The sequence below is a fragment of the Lolium perenne genome, chromosome 6 (genome assembly GCF_019359855.2).
Source record: "Lolium perenne isolate Kyuss_39 chromosome 6, Kyuss_2.0, whole genome shotgun sequence".
Taxonomy (NCBI): Eukaryota; Viridiplantae; Streptophyta; class Magnoliopsida; order Poales; family Poaceae; genus Lolium; species Lolium perenne.
Window position 1 is genome coordinate 81,123,694 of NC_067249.2, and position 20,965 is coordinate 81,144,658.

The following is a 20,965-nucleotide window of genomic DNA, read 5'->3' on the forward strand; positions in this document are numbered from 1 at the left end:
CATTAGGATGCAATAATCCGAGCAGTCAGCTACTTTGTTCATCACTCCTTATGGTACTTACTGCTATATCAACATGCATTTTGGTGCCTCCACAACCAAAATTTTCAGAATGTACATGCTTATGTCGACGATATCGTGGTGATGTCCAGGAAAGGAAACGATCTCATCAGCGACCTCCAAGAAACCTTCGACAACCTCCAGAAGTACAAGATGATGTTTAATCCGACCAAGTGCGTCTTTGGCGTCCAACCATAACACTCATTGGTTTTCTTATTTCACACTGTGTCATTGAATTTAACCCAGAAAAGATCAAGGTTGTCCTAAACATCTCAAGACCAACTTGCCTGAATGACATACAACGAATCATAGGGTGTGTTGCATCAGTTAGTTGATTTGTTAGTCGACTTGGCGAGAAGGTGGTAACACTATACAAACTACTGAAGAAAGCAGACACATTTGTCTGGGACAATGCTGCCTTGCAGGATTTGAAGAGAATACTCTCATCCGTCCCCATATTGGCAGCTCATGTGGATTCGGAACCAATGTTCCTCTACATGGCAGCTACCAATAGGGTCATCAACATAGTCATCGTGGTGGGGCGAAAGGAAGAAGCCCATGAGTATTGAGTACAACGACTAGTGTAACAGCATTACCCTCACTTTCAAAAGCTGGCAAGTGGAATTTTCCTAGCTAGTCCGAAGCTTAGACAATACTTACAAGAGCATCTTATGACAGTTGTGAGAAAAGCTCCCATGTCCACCATCATCAACAATTCCGACACACGGGCAAAGTAGGGAAGTGGGGAATTGAAATTTCCGCCTTCAATATCAACTACAAGCCAAGGGACGCTATCAAGTCACAAGTTCTAGCAGATTTCATCGCAGATTGGACTGGAGCTCCTTCTGACACACCGGTGTCGGAACCAGAAACATGAGTCATGCACTTTGATGGATCCAAGCAACATCAAGGCTCGGGGGCTGGCGTCACCCTGAAATAACCTACGGGAGAGGAACTAAGATATGTGCTCAAGATCCACTTAAGCTTCAACGCTACAAACAACATCACGGAATACGAAGTCTGCTACATGGAATGCGCATCACAAAGGAGATCGAAATCAAACGTATCATATGTTGTGGAGATTCCGACCTAGTAGCACAACAAGTGGCCGAAACCCGGAATGCCAAAAATTCCATCATGGCGTCTTATAGAGACGAAGTTGACGAGATGGCCCAGTGTTTGCTCGGATATGAAGTCAAGTACGTTAGAATAGACGACAACAGCACATCAGATATGTTATCTAAGCTCGGATCCGGTCAGAAACCAATTCAACCCTGAATTTTCCTTGAGCATTTACGGGTACCATCCGTCCAGGACACATACCCGTAAAATCCAGATAGAGCGAATTATCTGGCCAAGTAAGTAATGCTTGTAACCCCGTGTTGGACAACGGCATACATGGAATACCTAACTAATCAGAAGCTGTCTAAAGACGAAGTTCTAAGGAGACATGTCATCCAAAGGGCAAAGTCCTACACAATCATCAATGGACACCTCTACAAGCGGAGCACATCATGAATGTTCCAGAAGTGCGTTTTCCAGCAAGATGGCATTGGGATACTTAGGGAAATTCATCGTCTTGACTGCAGGCATCATACCACTCCCAGACCCCTGGTGTAAAAAGCTTTCCCAACAAGGCTTTTATTGGCTCACCACGAACAAAGATGCGGAGGAAATTATCGAACATTGTTGTGGGTGTCAGTTCTATGCAAGACAGCCCCCGCACCAGCTGCAGAGCTGCAGACCATCCCTATCACTTGGCAGTTTGTGGTCTTGGGCCTAGACATGGTCGGAAAACTGGAGAGAGTATCAGCACTAAAATTCGTCAGAGACCTCGTGGTAAGATTTGGTCTCCCACACAACATCATTATGGACAATGGCACATATTTTGCGGTCAGAGAATTGAAGGGATATTGTGATGACGTTGGAATCAGGCAAGACCTTGCATTTGTGGCACATCCACATTACAATGGAAAGGTCAAACGAGCCAACGGTATTATCTTCAGCGGACTCAAACATCGACTTGAAGACCATTGCGTCGCGCTGCATGAGCTTTGGTGGATGAGTTTCTAACCAAAATGTCTCTATCCAAAATAGAAAAGCAGTTCTTCTATGGAAGGATGATGAAATCAGAGAAGATTTATACCCATGTCTATATTATTTTGCAAAACGTCAAGATATTACCATGAAAGAAGCTTGTACAGTCACAAGTGAAAATATGTACAGCATGTTGCACCTTCCATTGTCCATTGTTGCTCATGAGAAAATGCATAGCCTACTAAAGAAACTATTGCTCATGAGGAAATGCACAGCCTACAAGATAAACTAAATGGGATCCCAGCCAGTGAAAATTGTGATGAGTGGAAATTTGCATGTTCAGATTACTTCTCTACCAAAACAAAGTTTACATAGCTTTAATGTTGGAATTATGTGTCCTGCAACTATATTAAAGATTAGCTGGAATTATTTTATATGGAATACCTCATTGTAAAGATATGCATTTACTTGGCATGGAATTAAATATACTTGCTGGAATATACTTAGTGCACGATCATGTCTAAGGAAGCTGGTCGATTATCAATGGAATACAATATATTGTGTATATATTGGAAATACTACCCGGGTACATTGATAATTGGAAGGAACCTGGTCATGGATTAGGTTACGGCCCTAATAGCGACCTGCATGATTAATGGAATTTAGACATGATCATGGCGCATTGCTCACAAATGCGTGTTCCAGGGACGAAACGGGTAGAATCCGTTAACAGACAAATTATATCGTGGTTGGTATTTTGATCTGGATTCTATCCCGGAAACTAGTTTAAAAAACTAGGAATCTTATCTGTATAAGAGGTGGACTCTTTGGAAAGACAGTATAAGAAGGTCCCTACCCCCTAGCCTCAAATATGCGAATTGTGAGCGGCACCACGTATAAGCTTAGAGGAATAGGGGGTAGACCAAAAACCTAACATTGGTATCAAAGCCAGATAGGGGTGGCCGCCGGAACCCTAATTCGATCGTCAATTCTGCGGTCGAGCCATTGCGGTGTTGTTCCGCTGAGCGCTCGTCTCGGCTAGATCACGCCTTAGATCGCCGCTGGTATATGTGTCGGTTTTATCCGTCTGCTACTCAGATCGCACGCTGCTGGTGCTGCGGTTGATCGCTGTCGCTCTTGGTCGAGGCTCGTCAATTCCTCATCCACAATCCCTGCTCGATTGTGCAGCATATGTCGCTGCGCTGGTTATCTCCACTCGGCCATACCCGCGCGGAATCGATCGCCGCCTGGATGTATCACCCGAAATTGCTTCTCCGCTGCGTGTTGGGCTGATACCCGTATGTGGATACGAAGAAGACAAAGGGGAATACTTGCCACGATCCACCAAAGGAACAACTAGCAGCAACAAGATTCGCTTGATATTCTTCACGTGAAGCTGCTTCTTCAATTCTTGCGCCCGCTGATCGAGGATGCTTTAAGTTGTTGTTTTCGTTCAACCGACAAGCCCGCTCCGCCTAGCAACTCATCTCGTCATGCTCGTGGATCGGTGGAGATCCGGCACCTTGCTACTCTCTGCCGAGATTGATTACCTGTTGAGTTCGTCAGTCAGATGGGGAACTTCAAGGTTTCAGGCCTAGGCGTGCAGAAAGGACAGTCTCGCTAGCCGTGTATAATCGCAGCTGACTCTCGCTTCCGTTGCTGCTCCGCAAAGAATCGAGAGGAAGAAAAGTAGAGAAAGCCTATCTTCATTATACTCGTGAGTAAACTGATTTAAAACTCTAGACCCTCGCGTGGTCTAGGAGGAAAAGGGAACTCTAAAATTGCTGCCCAGTATTTTAGACTTTTAGTACGGAATTGCACTACGTACAATACTCAATGTTGCTGCTAGTTGATAATCTTTTTAGTACGTCCATTGTAGCTGCTATAGTTGATGAAGAAGACAACATGATAAAATTAATGCTCCCGGTGTGTATGAAGCATGCATGATTTCAAAGGCAACGATTTCAAGAATTGGATCGGAACTGCTTCCGCAACTCTGAATTTGATCAACCCGTCTGTCTACAGTCTACAGTCTGCACTAACCGGCGGTGTACTCTCGACACATCATCTTACTCCGGAACTTTGGACTTCACGGATCGTCACATGCACACCACCGGACACTGCTTGATGGCCGTACATTTCGGCGTTTCATCAGCGCGTGTATATGTTGGAAGAACCACACACACACACTTGCAAGTCTGGAACAGTCATGCCACCCAGTCAACTTCGTGAAAGTCATAACAAGGAAAAGGCATCCACTCCTTGGAATAATTCCAGTTTACATGTAGCAAAAAAAAAATTGAGGAGGACTTCAGATCATGAACGCATTTGGAGATGATTATACAATGGTATTTACTGTTGTCACCGAATTATGCAGAGACGTATGCATTATCTCGAAAGGATTTTTATTTTATTTTGGTGATGTGGTCCATTCTTGGCATCACTTAGTTTTGGAGGAAAATGGGAAGCACTCCATGGAAAAGGAATTCAACTCTTTAGTGGAAGGAAATTCGTTGGTTTGATCATGAATTAGATGGAATTCCTAGGACACAGGTCCGTCGAGCTGTACACGTTATCTTCAGCTGCTCAAAAGTTGGCATGGGAAACTTCCATATACTATTTGGATTTCTACTTCAGCTGTGTCCTTGTGCTTAATAGCTGTTACATATGCTGCAAGGAAAGAAGGAAGAAGAGTAACTATTGCTGCCGTGATAGGACTGCTGCACAATCTGGAAAAGAATATTTGGGCGAGTTTTCTATATTATGGAAAGGAAGAGTGGAAAAATTACTCAATGGATATTTGTGCATTATCGATTTTAATACAATGGTTAGTTTTCTCTTGATGATCCATTGGAAGTTGGCAACACTAATTGCCTATTTAGAGAAGATAACTCCATATGGAGGAATACTAATAATATGGACAGATTCTTGAAATTTTATCATAGCTGATTTATGACTTTGTCGCATATCAAGGAACTGAATTAACTAGCATATTAATTCTGGAATTCTAAACTTCAGTTGGAGGATTATGATACTTTATCAACATTTTTATGGAACTTTTGGATACTCCCACTAGAGTTGAAAAGTCTTTGTTATGTTATGAACATCTACTGAAGTGGAAAATCAGTTCATCAAAGGATTTAAAGGTTTGAAAAACTGATTGGTGGAGGAAGTACACTTCAGGAATATTTATTGAAACTTATCTAAAGAGCATGGAATTATTCACCATTGTATTATGGTGTATACTCCACAGTAGAAAGGAGGATTATAACACTTGGTTCTTTCCTGGATTGTTTCGAAAAGGAATGATATACTGCTTTATTCTACAATTCATTATCTTCACCGTCACTGTTTATGTTTTATGGTCTGGAAGGGCATTTTCAATTTATATTTTGACGGTTTGGAGATGATATTCTAAATTACTACTAAGCAGAACTTTATTGGAGAATCTAGTCCGGAATTTAGTAATGACCCTAAAAGAAACTACAAGTCAAACTTCTGCTTTGGGCAAGTGGGAGGAATTACCTGGAATATCATGTTTGGATAATAGTTATGTTTTGCTTGGGGAAGCCACTCTAAGTTTAGAGGAATATCTTAAGTCTCTTATGAAAGCTTACATATTTTTAAATATGTCAACTATGGGTGGAAGAAATGTGGGAAATAGACTCATTGAGGAAGAAGGGAGTTTAGGAACTTGTTATCCTACCAAAACAACCGCAAACTCATTGTTTGTAAGTGGGTTTTCTTCATTTACACGGAAAATTGGCTTGTGGGATATTATATTGCTATTCATGTTAATTGATTCCTTACACAAAGGAAATCATACTTTGTGGAAACTCTTTTCCTGGAATTTAGGGTAAGAGGAAATAAAGATATTTTTTTAACTAGATTAATTTATATTCTTGCAACAAGCTTCACATCAATGGAATAGTAGGTCATATGGTTTTCTAGATGAAGGAAGACGATCATCGATAAAGAGAAGTGTAAACCATTATGCATTATATTATAGATGCTAATGGTATTTTGTTTTTTTTGAATTGATAAAGTCACATTGATGGAATTGAAATCACGGTTATCTTCTTACTTTCTTATGAAAGGGAATTGTACTCAGTGAGGAATTTAATTGTGTTAAATTCATGAGGAAAAAGAAGAAAATGGTATTGGAACTTTTATGTATTATCACTATATATAATAATACCTTATTTCTGAAGATCATTGCTGCATTCAAGCAGTGGAAAAAAAAACATGTGGTTAAATGAATCTCACGCATCAAGTTTCTGGAAAGTGCATCACAACCTATCGCTCTTCACTTGTTCTGAAATTTCTTGGAAATGTATACATTGAGGAAATTAGTATTGTATCCATGTGGCATGAAGTAACTCCAGGTACGTATATTTGCTTTTGTTTTTTTGTTTTTAATACTGTTGTGGTGCAGGTGGTTTACTGATTATAACTAGTTGAATGCCCGTGCGTTGCCACGGCCTTTTATGTTTATTTTGTCATAAAAATTTCACATGAAATGCATGTAACAAACATGAAATAACAATACTTTAATACCAGTGCCATGGATCAATAAAGACACATTTATATATAGGAATCGGTCCCTAATTCGAGCCACCATCCTTTCCTCTGTTATGAAGAGACAAAACCAACCATTTTAGCCTACCATGGGAACGAATTTCGTAGACGACAAAACTTTCAAACATTGTACAGACGGTAGGGGGAGGGCGATGATGCAGCGCTGACGGCGGCGTGACCGAGGTGGTTCTAATAGAGCATCAAATGAGAATCGCATTACCTTGATCTAATGAGGTGTACGACATGAGATGTAGTCGATCGAGATTGTCAACGTAGGGATATGTCAAACCCATCGGCCAGTCCATGATGTACGAGGAATTAGCCTCGCCAGAGGACCTGAGGACGATAAAGCAGAGGCAGCCTGGGTGGAAGACATGAAGGAGTTCCTACTTCCTAGGCGGGGGCGATAGTGAATTGAATTGATTGCAGATGCGGCGGTGTTTCCGTGTCGGGCACGGAGGGAGACCAATGATAATTGAGATTTGGTACAATAGTATTATTTAGGCTAGATATTGTACCGAGTAGCATATTTGGTACAAGGGAGGAGGCAAGTAAATATTGATTTGATAGGAATCGGATGCCGATTTCAGCTTCCCATTGGACCTATGTTTATCCGTTAGATTAGAAGCACCTGGACCCTACGATTGAAGCAGCTCCGCACATTTAGTTGCATGAATTATGGACCGATTGATTGCTTACTACCACGTTATTTTTTTTGAGATAAACTGCTGCGATATATTAAACGGCACACTCAGGTGCTAACACAGTTACAAGAAAGTGTGGAGGATCAATCTCCCTCACCTCATAGCACTTATTCTCGCACCCAAACCGAGCTAAGTAATGCGCGATCTTGTTACCAGTACGACGCACATGCCTAACAGAGTGATCCCGTAATGCGTCTCCATCCCACCGGTCAGAGTTCCCAAAATACATAGTACGTGGGTTTTCCTTTCTTCCTCTAACCACTCATAGTTGCTGATTTTTAGGAAACTAATTCCCGACTTAAAGGAATTTACTAATTACTTTAGATCTTCTATTACGTTATGCTGAAGCAGGCTCTGGTCCAACCTTATTTTGCTATTTCTACGGAAATAACGTGTGCTTCAAACACTACATGATTTTGTTTCCTTGATTCAGCTTACAAGAAATATTCATGTATGTGCTTCCTGCGTAACCAAAATTTGCTTCCATGCACCATAAAATTGGCTTCCATGTAAAGAAAAGAAAGAAATATTTATATTTAATAGTAAAGATTCATATATATTCATATACTTTTTTTTGAAACCATATATATTCATATACTTTGTTTCCTTCAGAAGCACATTTTATTTCCGAAGAACTTGCTCAAAGGTGAATGAAGCATGCTTCAAACACATAAAAGTCGGGTTTCCATACACCGTAAATTTGGCTTCCATGTAAATTTCAAAAAATATTTATATTTAATAGTAAAGATTCATATCTATTTATATACTTTGCTTCCTTCCGAAGAACATTTTATTTCCAAAGAACTTGCTTCAAGGTGAACGAAGCATGCTTAACACAATACTTGTTTAAAAAAATATCACAATAGCGCTTCCAACAACTACAAAATTTCTTCAATCTGAAAAGGTTTTTCTTGGCTTGATCAATATGATCATCGACGCTTGTAATTTACATGCGCTTCTAACAAATTGGGTAATGTTTTGAATCAATAAAAAATTTGCTCCTCGAGAACTTGCTTCAATGAACAATTTGGTAACAACGTATATCAGTTCGCTTCATACATAAATGATTACAATCAACGCACATGATCTGGTACAGTTTGATTTGTCGACGCCCTCAATCAGCAGGACTGCACCACACATGTCTCTTGACGTACACTTACCCAACGATGCTGCTGGGAAATTATCACGGAACATGTGGCGACACAAACTTTACCATGCTTGGGATCAACAGCAAGATAGACGACGGCGCTTATTGGTATATCTCATTGTCGTGCTTCCACCATGCGGCAGCCGGCCACACATGACCGAGAATGTCTTGTATAAAATAGAAACACATGTGAGAAACAAAGTATCATGGTCTGCATAGTATGAAAAAGAAGTGCAGAACTAAGCTCACCGACGCACAACACACAAAGGTGGAGATCCCTGAGCATATATGACTTGCTCACCCGCGGCAGCACCTCCACACCATGATCGAGTGGAAGAGGTCTCCCACCCGGTGCTGATCCACGAAGGGGAAAGTCAAGCCTGGTCAGCCCCATGTTAAACTGTGCCCGAACCACTGGCCATAGCAGCCACAATCAAGGATTCCCAACGACAAATCCAGGCGGCAAAAGGAGGCGTAGATGTCGATCCAGGTGAAGTAGAATGTCGCGTGTGGGATGGTAGGGTGCAGTGCATTTGGGAGAACAATGGCGGCTCAGCAGGGAAAGCTTCGTCGACATCTGCGATTTGGGGGAGAAGAAACGGACAATTCCGGATGTAAATAGGCCTCATGCAGGGTTAGTGGGCCATTTTATTTTTCTACGTGATGCTGAGTAGATGCTCAGGGGCGTGAGATGGAATACATAATCAACGATAGCCAGCCGGTCCGATGAATCCATTCTCATCGAACTCTGTTGTATAGTGTTTACCGATTTGATACGATAGACGGATAGTGAGCTGAAGGAAATAAATGCAGAGCGCTTGAAAATATTTTCGATCTAATTTGTATCGTGATTGATTGAGACCATAACTGCCGTGAGTGTTTGGAATGTCTGAGATTTTTCCGAGGCAAGGGAATATATCTTTCCTAATTAATTGATAGTGTGATTGATTATGCCATGATTGCTACGAAATTAGATCGGACGAAGCGGAGTAGGGAGAATAGATTGGATGGTCAGGATCTTTTCAATGACGACCACCAAAGTACGTTGAGTGTCAAACGACCAACTTCCATTTAATAGTAAAGATTGTGCTACATGTGGAATTTCATTTATTATTTGCATTGGATATTGAGGATGGTTATCATCTATTTAACTCGATGTGGAATTTTTCATTATATTGATGTGATGTGATGGGGAATGATTGATGCGGAACTTACTCGAGGAAGTAACACTCGAGGTGCCTATCCTGTGGAATTTTTACTTGAGGAATTAAGTCTCGAGGTGCCAAAAATGGCCACGCCAAAATATTTTGGCTTGGCGGAAATTAAGGTCTCAAGAAATCTTAATTGTCACAGCAAGCAAACATATTGTGGGAATACATCACCACATATTTCTCTAGATTTTATATATAGTATTAATATGCTTACTGACAGGCCCGGGCGGACAGGTGTGCCACCAGTGCAGCCCGCACAGGGCCCCGGATTTTCGGGGGCCCCAAATTCGGCCCATTTACAATACAACAGATGGTTTTAAGCTGATAAAAATTATATGGTCACAGTAATATTCGATCTCTACACCACCACCAAGTGAAATAGGGTGGAGACGTTGAGCTAACCAACTATGCGATCGTGTTTTTGTGATGATGTACCTATCATTTAGATACCTTAGTTATCTCCAACAGATTAACCAACTTTCACCTTGATTTTTTTTTGGAATGTTAGACCCATTTTTCTATCTCGGCACAGGGCCCCAAATTTTGCCGGCCCGGCCCTGCTTACTGATCCCTTAACTAAGCTTCTTAGTTGGGGGTTATTTGGTAATCATGTTAAATCTACGGTTTGATGAATATTTGAATGATCGTTTTGGACAAGTGGGAGATGTTGGAATTATGTGTCCTGCAACTATATTCAAGATTAGCTGGAATTATTTTATATGGAATACCTCATTGTGAAGATATGCATTTACTTGGCATGGAATTAAATATACTTGCTGGAATATACTTAGTGCACGATCATGTCTAAGGAAGCTGGTCGATTATCAATGGAATACAATATATTGTGTATATATTGGAAATACTACCCAGGTACATTGATAATTGGAAGGAACCTGGTCATGGATTAGGTTACGGCCCTAATAGCGACCTGCATGATTAATGGAATTTAGACATGATCATGGCGCATTGCTCACAAATGCGTGTTCCAGGGACGAAACGGGTAGAATCCATTAACAGACAAATTATATCGTGGTTGGTATTTTGATCTGGATTCTATCCCGGAAACTAGTTTAAAAAACTAGGAATCTTATCTGTATAAGAGGTGGACTCTTTGGAAAGACAGTATAAGAAGATCCCTACCCCCTAGCCTCAAATATGCGAATTGTGAGCGGCACCACGGATAAGCGCAGAGGAATAGGGGGTAGACCAAAAACCTAACATTTAATTGGTGAATATGAAACACCTCAACCCCTGGGAGTTGCAATATGCCAAAACATAAATTCTTTGTGTGGCTACTGCTACATGGAAGATTAAACACTAAGGATCTTATGAAGAAGAAAAAACCTTTTTGTGTGGTGTGAAGAAAAAAACCTTTTTGTATGGTATTCAGATGGAAGATTAAACACCAAGGATTTTATGAAGAAAAACGTACTACTTCTACGCAGAGTATTTATGTGATACACCGCGAAAACTGAAAGCAATGCAACACGAAAAAGAAGGAAGTGCACTGCAATTGAATCGTCGTGTGCACTGCAGCGGAAGGCAGTCCAACGCGAGAGTGAAAGTTGTGCAGGGCGATGTACTGTAGTTGAACTGTCTCATGCACTACGCGAAGGGAGAATAGCCATAATACCATTAGTCAAAACCGAACTTGCCAAAATAGCACTGGAAAAAACCAAACTTGCTAAAATACCACTACAGTTTCGGTTTCTTGTGCCAAAATACCATTATGCACTAACTGAGACAAACACCAATACAAAAGACTTACATGCCCTTGCCTCTTCACACCCGATCAGCAACACTTTCAACAACAGCATGCATTTGGATAGCAATAACTCAGCAATATTTTCGGCACCACTTTTTCCCCTTCGGTACACTCTTCGGCTATCTACATTTGTCAAGTAGTACGACTGAACATCTATTTCTACACTGAAATCGCCCATGGATTCACGCTGGAACACACAAACAACAAAATCTAAATTTTCTGGCTGCAGTCTATATTCTCTGAACATTGAAAACCTAGGAGAAGAAGCATACGTCAGAGGATGCAGCAGTGCAGCGTCGGTCAGAGCTGGGAGGGGCGGGGTGAGCTGCGTGCCGGACGAGTACGGCAGGGCGCGGCGGTGGGTGCCTTTCCTCGCGTCACCGTGCAGGTCGCCTGGCCGAGCTTAGCCGCGTCGGGCTCGTGAGCCAAATGGGAGAGAACCGGCGCTGGGATTGGGAGGCCAGGCGGTGTTGGGATGCAACGGTCGGGCACAGAAGTAGAGCGGAGGGAGGGATTCAGAGAGGAGAGAGCCACAGCCGGCGCTGGGATTTGGCGGCCACGCGCGCCGCCATGGTCGGTTGTGAGAAGGAGACTCGATGTGGAAAATTTTGGTCTGGTCCGGTCAGTCATGGCTATCCTTTGGCTTAGTCTTGATGAGGGCAATTTGGGCATTCCAAAGAAACTGATAACCAACTCACGGTTTGACTAGCGTGATAACTTTGACAACTCACGGCAGTGGCATTGTGGCATCAAAAACCTAAGCGGCAGTGGTATTTTGGCAAGTGTGTTTTTTCCAGTGCTATTTTGGCAAGTTCGGTTTTAACTAATGGTGTTGTGGCTATTCTCTCCTACGCGAAAGAGAAGGCAGTGCAACACAAAAAAAAAAGTGGAACGCAAAACGGAAAGCAGAGCACTGCAATTGGAACCGCACTGTGCACAACGATCGAAGGCAGCGCAACACCATATAACAAGACAATGCACGAGAACACCGTGTCGTACGATGCAACCACATGACAGTGCAATGCAGTACAAAAAGACAATGCACTGCTAGAACATCGCGTCGTGCACTGTGTCCAAATGCGGTGCAACACAATACATAAAAGGCGGTACATGGGTAGTGCAGTAAGAGGACATCGTGCAATGCACTACAATCGCTGGGCAGAACAACATAGTATAAAAGGCAGTCCACTACCAGGACACTGTCATGCACTGTGTTCGAACAGGGCAACCTAGACACCAAAGCGGTGCAAAACAAATCATCAATACATATTAATATGAGATTTTATTTTAAAGATCTCAGCGCAACTAGCATAACCCTGGATCTCGATTTGGATGCTTCGTTTGAAGGATACCGTGTTTTTCATATTCGAATATACAAAAGAAAAGGGAAAAAGAACCCACAATCCTCTCCGTAGTGACCACATGTCGCGCCGGTGCCATGTGGACAGCAGCATCAACAGCGCGCAACCTCCACGCGACGTCCCTAGAGAGCATGTTTTGTTGTAATCAAAACATAAAATCTTTGTATATATGAACTTTTTTACTAATATAATAACTACGAATTTCGAACCTACCATCTTTGTCTAAGATTTGTCAAAATTAAAATGTATCTAGATGCTATTTAGTGTCCAGACTCCAGATACATTCGAATTTAAACAAATTTCACACAACTTCCATGGGACGGAGAGAGTAATACATTAGGACATAGATGTTCCTTTTCAAATAAGTATGACTAGCTTGACACGTTCTAAATATAATTAGAACTTGTTCTGCATTTTACTCATTGTGACCAAATTTTAGCAGTGGCATCTTGATATAGCCTCAATATTTTTATTTTTTACCTTGAGGGTAGCCTCGATATTTTGATCTTGTAAGAGCATCTCCACCGGCGCCCCCGATAGCAATTTGGAGGCCGAGAGCGAAAATGGGCTCGCACCGGCGCGCCCCAAACGGCGCCGGTCAATTTTGGAGCCCAATAGAATCGCCGGCAACCCCGTGCCGGCCCCTTCGCCAAGGGCCCAAAAATTGATTATCTTATCCCTCCTCCCCCGTCATTGCTGCAAAAACCCTAGAAAGTAGCACAATGTGGGATTCGTGGGAGGAGGCGGCGCTAGAGGCGGCCGTAGAAGTCGTGGAGGCGGACCCGCAGCTCGTAGAGTACGAGGCGTGGGAGGAGACGGCGCTAGCAGCGACCGTAGATGCCTATGTCGCGGACGAGCGGCAGGACCAGGAGGCGGAGCGGCGGCTGCGGGTGACCGAGGAGGCGCGACGGCGGCGGGTGGCGCGGCAGCCAGAGGAGGCGGAGCTGCGGCAGCGGGCGGAGGCGGAGCGGCTGGAGTTCCTGGAGGCGCGGCGGCGGCGGGAGGAGGTAACCCAGCGCCGTGGGAGGTGCGCCATCAGAGGGGGTGGGAGGAGCTTGCGCTGCAGCGGTTGCAGCGGGAAGAGACGCAGATTCAGAAGGAAGTCTGCGAGCGGCAGCGTTTGGCGGAGCTGCAGCTCCGCCTACAGAGGCAGGAGTTGGATCACCGTCGGCGACAGGAGGACCTGGAGCGGCAACTGCGTCAGAAGGCGTTAGCCGCGGATAGAGCCGCCTACTTGACGTTCGTGGCGGAGAGAGCAGGGGATCATCGACGGAGGATCACCGTAGAGAGAAGGGGAGAGACAACCGGAGAGAGCAGCGGGCGATCATCCACCTCCATAGAGCCAAGTGGCCAGTAGAGGTAGTAGGCTAGAGGTGAAGCGGGTTTCATATGTCATCCGGGGTTGAGGAGTGAGTAATGTTTTCATCGGATTTGCCCGAAAATATTATTCATTCATTGATCCTGAATGACATTAAAATGAAACTTTAAGCGTAATATGTAGTTTCTGTAAAAAAATATCTATCAGAGCCGCTGTTTTGGGGGCATCGGTGTGGGAACAGCTCGCCCAAATAGAGGATACAGTGCCGATGCCCTCCAAACGGAGATGCCACGGAGATGCCGGCATCTATTTGGGAGCTACCGGTGGAGATGCTCTAAGATAATCAATTAACTCAAATCAAAGTAATCCGTTTTGCTCAGTCCAACCCTTTGGCAAAAGGTAACAGAGTCGTGCTGTCGTGGTAGTCAGCTAGTGCATGCAGTGAGCATCCACATGGCATACGCAGCCAACACAGAGTCTTTTGACCAGGAATGGACCAAAGAGCAGATGCAAAGATGCCAGGAAGCTCAACCCGGATTCAAGAAATCATCAGCACGATGAAACCAAATTGTTCAAACCAGCAAAAGGAGAAATTCCGCGCTGCACATTTCTAACGCGAATACGCCATGAGTAGCAAGAGCTAAGAGCATCTCCACTCGTCCCCCCGAGGAGGCCCCCGGCGAGCGTTTTTTCCATCCGGACGGCGTAAATCGGCCCAGTCGCGCCCCCGGTTCCTCGTTTTCGTCCGGATTTGGGCCTAAATTCATCCGGCGATCCCACGCCCCCCCCGGCCCCCCGGGGAGCGCTCGGGGACTCCGGACGAGTGAAAAGCGGGGAAGGGCCCGATCTGTCGGTGACTCGACGCACGAACCCCACCGCCACGTCGCTCAAAATCTCCCCCACCCCTCGTATCTCTCTCGCCGCCGGAACCACCCCGCCGGCTTGTTGCCCAGATTGCGCCGCCACTCCTTCCCCACCTGCCTATATTCCGCCGTGTTTGGACGACGGCCTATCTGGCTGCTCTTCCGGCGGCCTGTTTTCCGGCCTGCTTGCTCGTCGTCGCTCGCGGCTCGGGTTGCCTCGACCACGCCCGTCAGGTGTTCGTCCATTTGCCTCGCCGGCCATGGACTCGGACGAAGAGGAGGAGCAGATGTTCGTCGAGCTTATGCAAGAAGAGATGGCAGCAGCCGCCCAAGACGACGAGCACATGATGATCCTTGGTTGCTTGGCAAGCATGTACGCCGGACTGGCACCTCGTCGGCGTGGTGGGTCGGCACGAGGTCGCCGGAAGTGCAAGCCGAGACAGCGAATGGAGGGCTACTGCATGTTGTACGCCGACTACTTCGCCGACAATCCATTGCACGGTGAGACTGTTTTCCGGCGTCGTTTCAGGATGAGCAGAAAGCTATTTCTGCAAATTGTGTATGCCATCCGCCACTTTGATCCCTACTTCAGATGCAAGGCGGATTGCACTGGTTTGGTTGGATTTTCGTCACTGCAGAAGTGCACAGTGGCTATGAGGATGCTGGCGTATGGAGCTCCCGGTGATACTGCAGATGACTATCTTCGGATGGCGGAGTCCACCGCCCTTGATTGTTTCTACCGGTTCTGCAGGGCCGTCATAGCAGTGTTCGGGGACTATTACTTGAGATCACCCACTGTCGAAGACACTCAGAGGATCCTTGCAACAAATGAAGCTAGAGGTTTTCCAGGGATGCTTGGAAGCATTGACTGCATGCATTGGCAATGGAAGAACTGTCCGTTTGCGTGGCAGGGAATGTACAAGGGTCACAAAAAAGGCTGCACTGTGATACTTGAAGCAGTGGCTACCCATGATCTTTGGATTTGGCACTCTTTCTTTGGTATGCCTGGATCCAACAATGACATCAACGTCCTAAACTGCTCCCCGGTCTTTTCCAAGCTTGTTGAGGGTCATGCTCCCCCGGTGGACTATGTGATCAATGGTCGGCACTACAACAAAGGATACTACCTTGCAGACGGTATCTATCCAAAGTGGGCAACATTTGTGAAGACGATCTCCAACCCTAGCACCCCCAAACTTTGCGAGTTTGTCAAGAAACAAGAAGCTTGCCGAAAAGACGTCGAGCGAGCATTTGGTGTCCTACAGCAGAGATTTGCTGTCGTCCGGTTCCCCGCTATGACTTGGTCCAAAGATCAGATGTGGGAGGTGATGAACTGCTGTGTGTGCCTACACAACATGATTATTGAAGATGAGCGAAAGCATCCGGTTCCTCTGGCTGAGCAAGAAGCACCATATGAGAGAGAGGGTCCTCTTGCACAGCCTAATCACCAGGTGCCTCCATCATGGGCCGCCTTCATTGCTATGCGTCAGGAGATTCGAGACTCTACAATGCACCAGCTGCTGCAAGATGATCTGGTGGAGCACATATGGAGGCTCCGAGGCAACGCCAACGCCGACGCCAACTAGTCTGTCTTAATTTGTTTGAAAAATTGTGAAATTTGTGTGCTTCATTTGTTTCAGCACTTGTTAAACATTGTACTGTTATCGCCGAATTTGTTTCAGCAATTTTCGTCCTCTTGTTTGCCGAACTTGTTAAATTTTATGTTGAATTTGTTTGAAATATGTCAAATGGTCGAGGTTGGGGGTTTCCTGCCGGGGGGACGGCTGGAACTTCGGCGCTCCCCACGCCAAATCTTCATCCAATCCGGACGAAAATTTCGCCGGATTTGGGCGTGGGGAGCGCCAACGAGTGGGGATGCTCTAACTAACTAGGCAATAGATGAACTGAACTACATTTTCCTGCGCAGATCATTCTAAGGTTACTCCTAACACAGAGCGATTTGTTCGTGGTTAAACAGATTCTACTTGTCCAGCACAGTCTCGTCGTCCTTTAGGAGGTCGTCGATGGAGTTGATCACAGCCGTCGTGGCATTCTCCTTTGCCTTCTCGACCAGCGCCTTGACAAGACTTGCGAGGCAGGAGTCGGCGTCGTCAGCGGCGCACTTGGGCATCAGGTGCTCCGCGACGTCGGCGGGGGTGATCTCGGCCTCGTCCAGCAGCGCCTCGATGTCGTCGAACAGAGGGTGTGCGTCGATGCCGTGGTAGTTCCTGGCGAGGAACCTGAAGGCCTCGAAGCAGCAGTAGGACATCTCGATGTGCTTGTCCATGCGGCCGCGGCGGATGAGCGCCGGATCGAGCTTCTCGACGTGGTTGGTGGTGAAGATGATGATGCGCTCGCCCCCGCAGGCCGACCAGAGCCCGTCGATGGCGTTGAGCAGGCCGGAGAGCGTGACCTTCCTGGCCTCCTCGTAGTCGTCGGGGCCCGGCGGCGGCGGCTTCTTCCTGTCGCGCTTGCCGGTGAATTCGGCGGAGCAGTCGATGTCCTCGACGACGATGATGGACTTGCCCTTGGTCTCGACGAAGAGGCGCTGGAGCTCGGCGTTGGTGGTGACGGAGGTGAGCTCGATGTTGTAGACGTCGTAGTCGAGGTAGTTGGCCATGGCGGCGATCATGGTGGACTTGCCGGTGCCCGGCGGGCCGTAGAGGAGGTAGCCGCGCTTCCAGGCCTTGCCGATGCGCGCGTAGTAGTCCCTGCCGTTCCGGAACGCGTCGAGGTCGTCCATGATGGCGCGCTTCTTGGCAGGGTCCATGGCCAGCGTGTCGAAGGTGGAGGGGTGCTCGAACACCACGTAGCTCCAGGAGGAGTTGTGCCTGCCAAGAAACACGCACGCGTCGAGCTGGTAATTAAGAGGAAGGAGAAATCGGTCCCCGAGGAGAGGAGGTCCGTGGAAGCTCACCGGTCGAAGGTGTTGGTGAAGAGCTTCTGGCGGCGGGTGCTGGCCATGATGGCGCGGCCCTCGCGGGAGACGTGGGGGAGGTAGGACTGGACGATGAGGTCGCGGTGGCGCTCGTGGAAGACGAGCCGGTAGGAGCGGCGGGGGACGGGCCCTCCAAGGGAGACGGAGTGCCACCAGACGGTGGCGCCTTGGAAGTCGTCGGCGATCTCCTCGTTGTGGTCCATGCTGAGGAGGAAGCGCTCGGAGCCGCGCGCGGCGAGCTCGGCCCGGAGCGACCTCGCCCGGGTGGCGCACTGGGCGCTGAGGTAGGCCTTGGCCCGGTCGTAGACGGCCCCGATGCCGTGGCGGCCGCCGCCGTCGTGGTCGGTGATGGTGATGGTGAGCCAGGGGTCGAGGAGCGCGACGAGCCAGCGCGCGTGCTGCCGCATGAGGTGGCCGAGGTAGTACTTGAAGACGGTGCGCGGGAGGAAGGGGCGGACCATGCTCCACACGAACATCAGGCCCGCCAGCGCCGACCCCAGGCTCGTCAGCGCCGATCCCAGCCCGGCGTACCGCTCCACCGCCCCCTTCGGCCGCGGCATCGCGGTGAGTCGGCGGAGGGTTGGGAGCGCCGCCGCCGGGGCTTGTGTGCGGCCGGGTTGGGGTTTTTGTTCCGAAAGTGCTGTGCGGGTGGCACCTGTCCTCCTCTTCTCCCCTAAAAAGTACTACTCCGGTCCGGGTGTTGGGCCTTGGCCCTTGGGCGGCTCCTCGGTTTTGCTTCGACGCGGTCGGGCGAGAGCAGGAATCGTCCCATCGTTGCCCTTCTATACGACAGGCTTCCGTCTGAGTTGTGACGTCAACGGCGTCAGGCGCTCATATACTTTTGACCAAATTCAACAGCAGAGCTTGCTTTGATTCCACGCAAAATTCCTGCGGGAACTCGAAGAGAACATTTCAGAACTGCACGCAGTAACTTCACCATGTAAGAGCATCTCCAGTCGCGTCCCTCAAAAAACGTCCGATATAAATGATTTGGGGAATGTTTAGGACCGCGCCGGATATAAAGAGACGAAAAATCTGTAAAAAAAGAGGCCATTTTCAGCCGCGTCCCTCAAACAGCGTCCGGATGCATGATTTTTAATAGAGGGGACCACTCCATGTGGAAAAAGTAGGTGAGATAAAGTGTGGGAAAAGAGAATTACATGTGGGGAGTAGGGGCTGCATGCATGCGTCCGGGCGCTGTTTTTGTGTCCGGCGTCCCCGGTAGAGACTCTATGTACAGATTCTCTACCAGGAACGCCGGACATAAAATGGGCGCTATTTAGCTTTGGAGGACGCGACTGGAACGCGATTTTCCCCATTTCTTGTCCACCGTCCCCCAAACGTCATTTGGGGGACGCAACTGGAGATGCTCTAATTACTCAAGGGATATCCTCTTTTTCTTTTGGGTATGACTATTTCTCAGTCGATAGAGAACTATCATCAAATTTTAATTGCAATTCTTATTGAAACTGTCAACTACCATGAATCACAGAGCAAATCAAATCTAACAGCGTAGAAATTAACTTACGAGCAGCTCAGAACTAGCAAATTACTTTTCTTTTAATATGGGCATCTCCAGCGGGTCGACGCATTTCGGACGTCCGAAATGTCCGTTTGGGTTGGCCCACGGACGCGATGTGGTCCAGGGCGACCGTTTGCGTCTGGGGTACCTCCAGCGGTGCGGACGCATTTTTTAACCGGGGACAACGTCAAGCTCCCTAATGGCGTTTTACGTCCCGTCGAGGACTGCTGCCGGCGATTAAATGTTCCCACGCGACGACGATCGTTCCCGCGCTTTCCCAATACATTGGCAAGTTTCGTCGGTGTTTCGCGCGCGCGGGAAACGCCCTGCGCGCCAACGCCGTTTCCCGCCCCGCCGTGGCTATATATGGTGGACACTGACGGGGGCGACGGGCACACCTCAAGCTACCATCCATCCATGGCCGACCACATGAATTGGGAGCACGTTGTTCACATGTGCCGCCAGCTCCACCCAGAGGAGGAGGTAGCCGCCGGCGGCGTTGAGGCCCAACAGCTGGAATTGGAGGTGGCTGCGGCGGAGGCGGAGGTCGAGGAGGCGAAGGCGGCAGAGCGCGCGAAAGGGCGCCTCGCGGCGACCAGGGCGGAGATCGCCAACACCATGGCCGAGCTCGCCGACGCCAGGGTCGAGCTCGCGGAGGCGCGGGCGGCCATCGCGGCCCCTCCGGCCGACGCCGTCATCCACGACATCGCGGACGACGACATCCCCGTGCCCATGCGCTTCGAGTGTGCCGACGAGCAGCGGATTCTGCTCGCGTCCTTCGAGTCCCTGGCTGGTTGGGAACCCCAAGAGGAAGGTGTGATGCGCACAGCGGCAAGTTTCCCTCAGTAGAAACCAAGGTTTATCGAACCAGTAGGAGTCAAGAAGCACGTGAAGGTTGATGGCGGCGAGATGTAGTGCGGCGCAACACCAGGGATTCCGGCGCCAACGTGGAACCTGCACAACACAAACCAAGTACTTTGCCCCAACGAAACAGCGAGGTTGTCAATCTCACCGGCTTGCTGTAACAAAGGATTAGATGTATAGTGTGGAAGATGATTGTTTGCAGAAAACAAGAGAACAAAGATTGCAGTAGATTGTATTTCAGTATAGAGAATTGGACCGGGGTCCACAGTTCACTAGAGGTGTCTCTCCCATAAGATAAACAGCATGTTGGGTGAACAAATTACAGTTGGGCAATTGACAAATAAAGAGGGCATGACCATGCACATACATATTATGATGAGTATAGTGAGATTTAATTGGGCATTACGACAAAGTACATAGACCGCTATCCAGCATGCATCTATGCCTAAAAAGTCCACCTTCAGGTTATCATCCGAACCCCCTCCAGTATTAAGTTGCTAACAACAGACAATTGCATTAAGTATTGCGCGTAATGTAATCAATAACTACATCCTCGAACATAGCATCAATGTTTTATCCGTAGTGGCAACAGCACATCCA

At 47.1% G+C, this 20,965-nt stretch overlaps 1 protein-coding gene across 1 annotated transcript; it reads right to left on the minus strand.

Annotated features, from left to right (window-relative positions):
- Nucleotides 1-16,927: 16,927 nt before the first annotated feature.
- LOC127307821 (AAA-ATPase At3g28580) lies at nt 16,928-18,664 on the minus strand. Its single transcript, XM_051338598.1, has 2 exons — nt 17,959-18,664; nt 16,928-17,872 (listed from the first exon to the last, which is right to left on the minus strand). The coding sequence occupies exons 1-2, from the start codon at nt 18,537-18,539 to the stop codon at nt 17,023-17,025; spliced, it is 1,431 nt and encodes a 476-aa protein (XP_051194558.1). The 5' UTR covers nt 18,540-18,664; the 3' UTR covers nt 16,928-17,022.
- Nucleotides 18,665-20,965: the final 2,301 nt, after the last annotated feature.

Excerpts from the sequence above, each read along its gene's own strand:
- LOC127307821 (XM_051338598.1), bottom strand. The coding sequence starts at position 18,539 with ATGCCGCGGCCGAAGGGGGCGGTGGAGCGGTACGCCGGGCTGGGATCG. Across the intron at positions 17,873-17,958 it reads TTCACCAACACCTTCGACCG|GCACAACTCCTCCTGGAGCT; the intron begins GTGAGCTTCCAC and ends GTTTCTTGGCAG.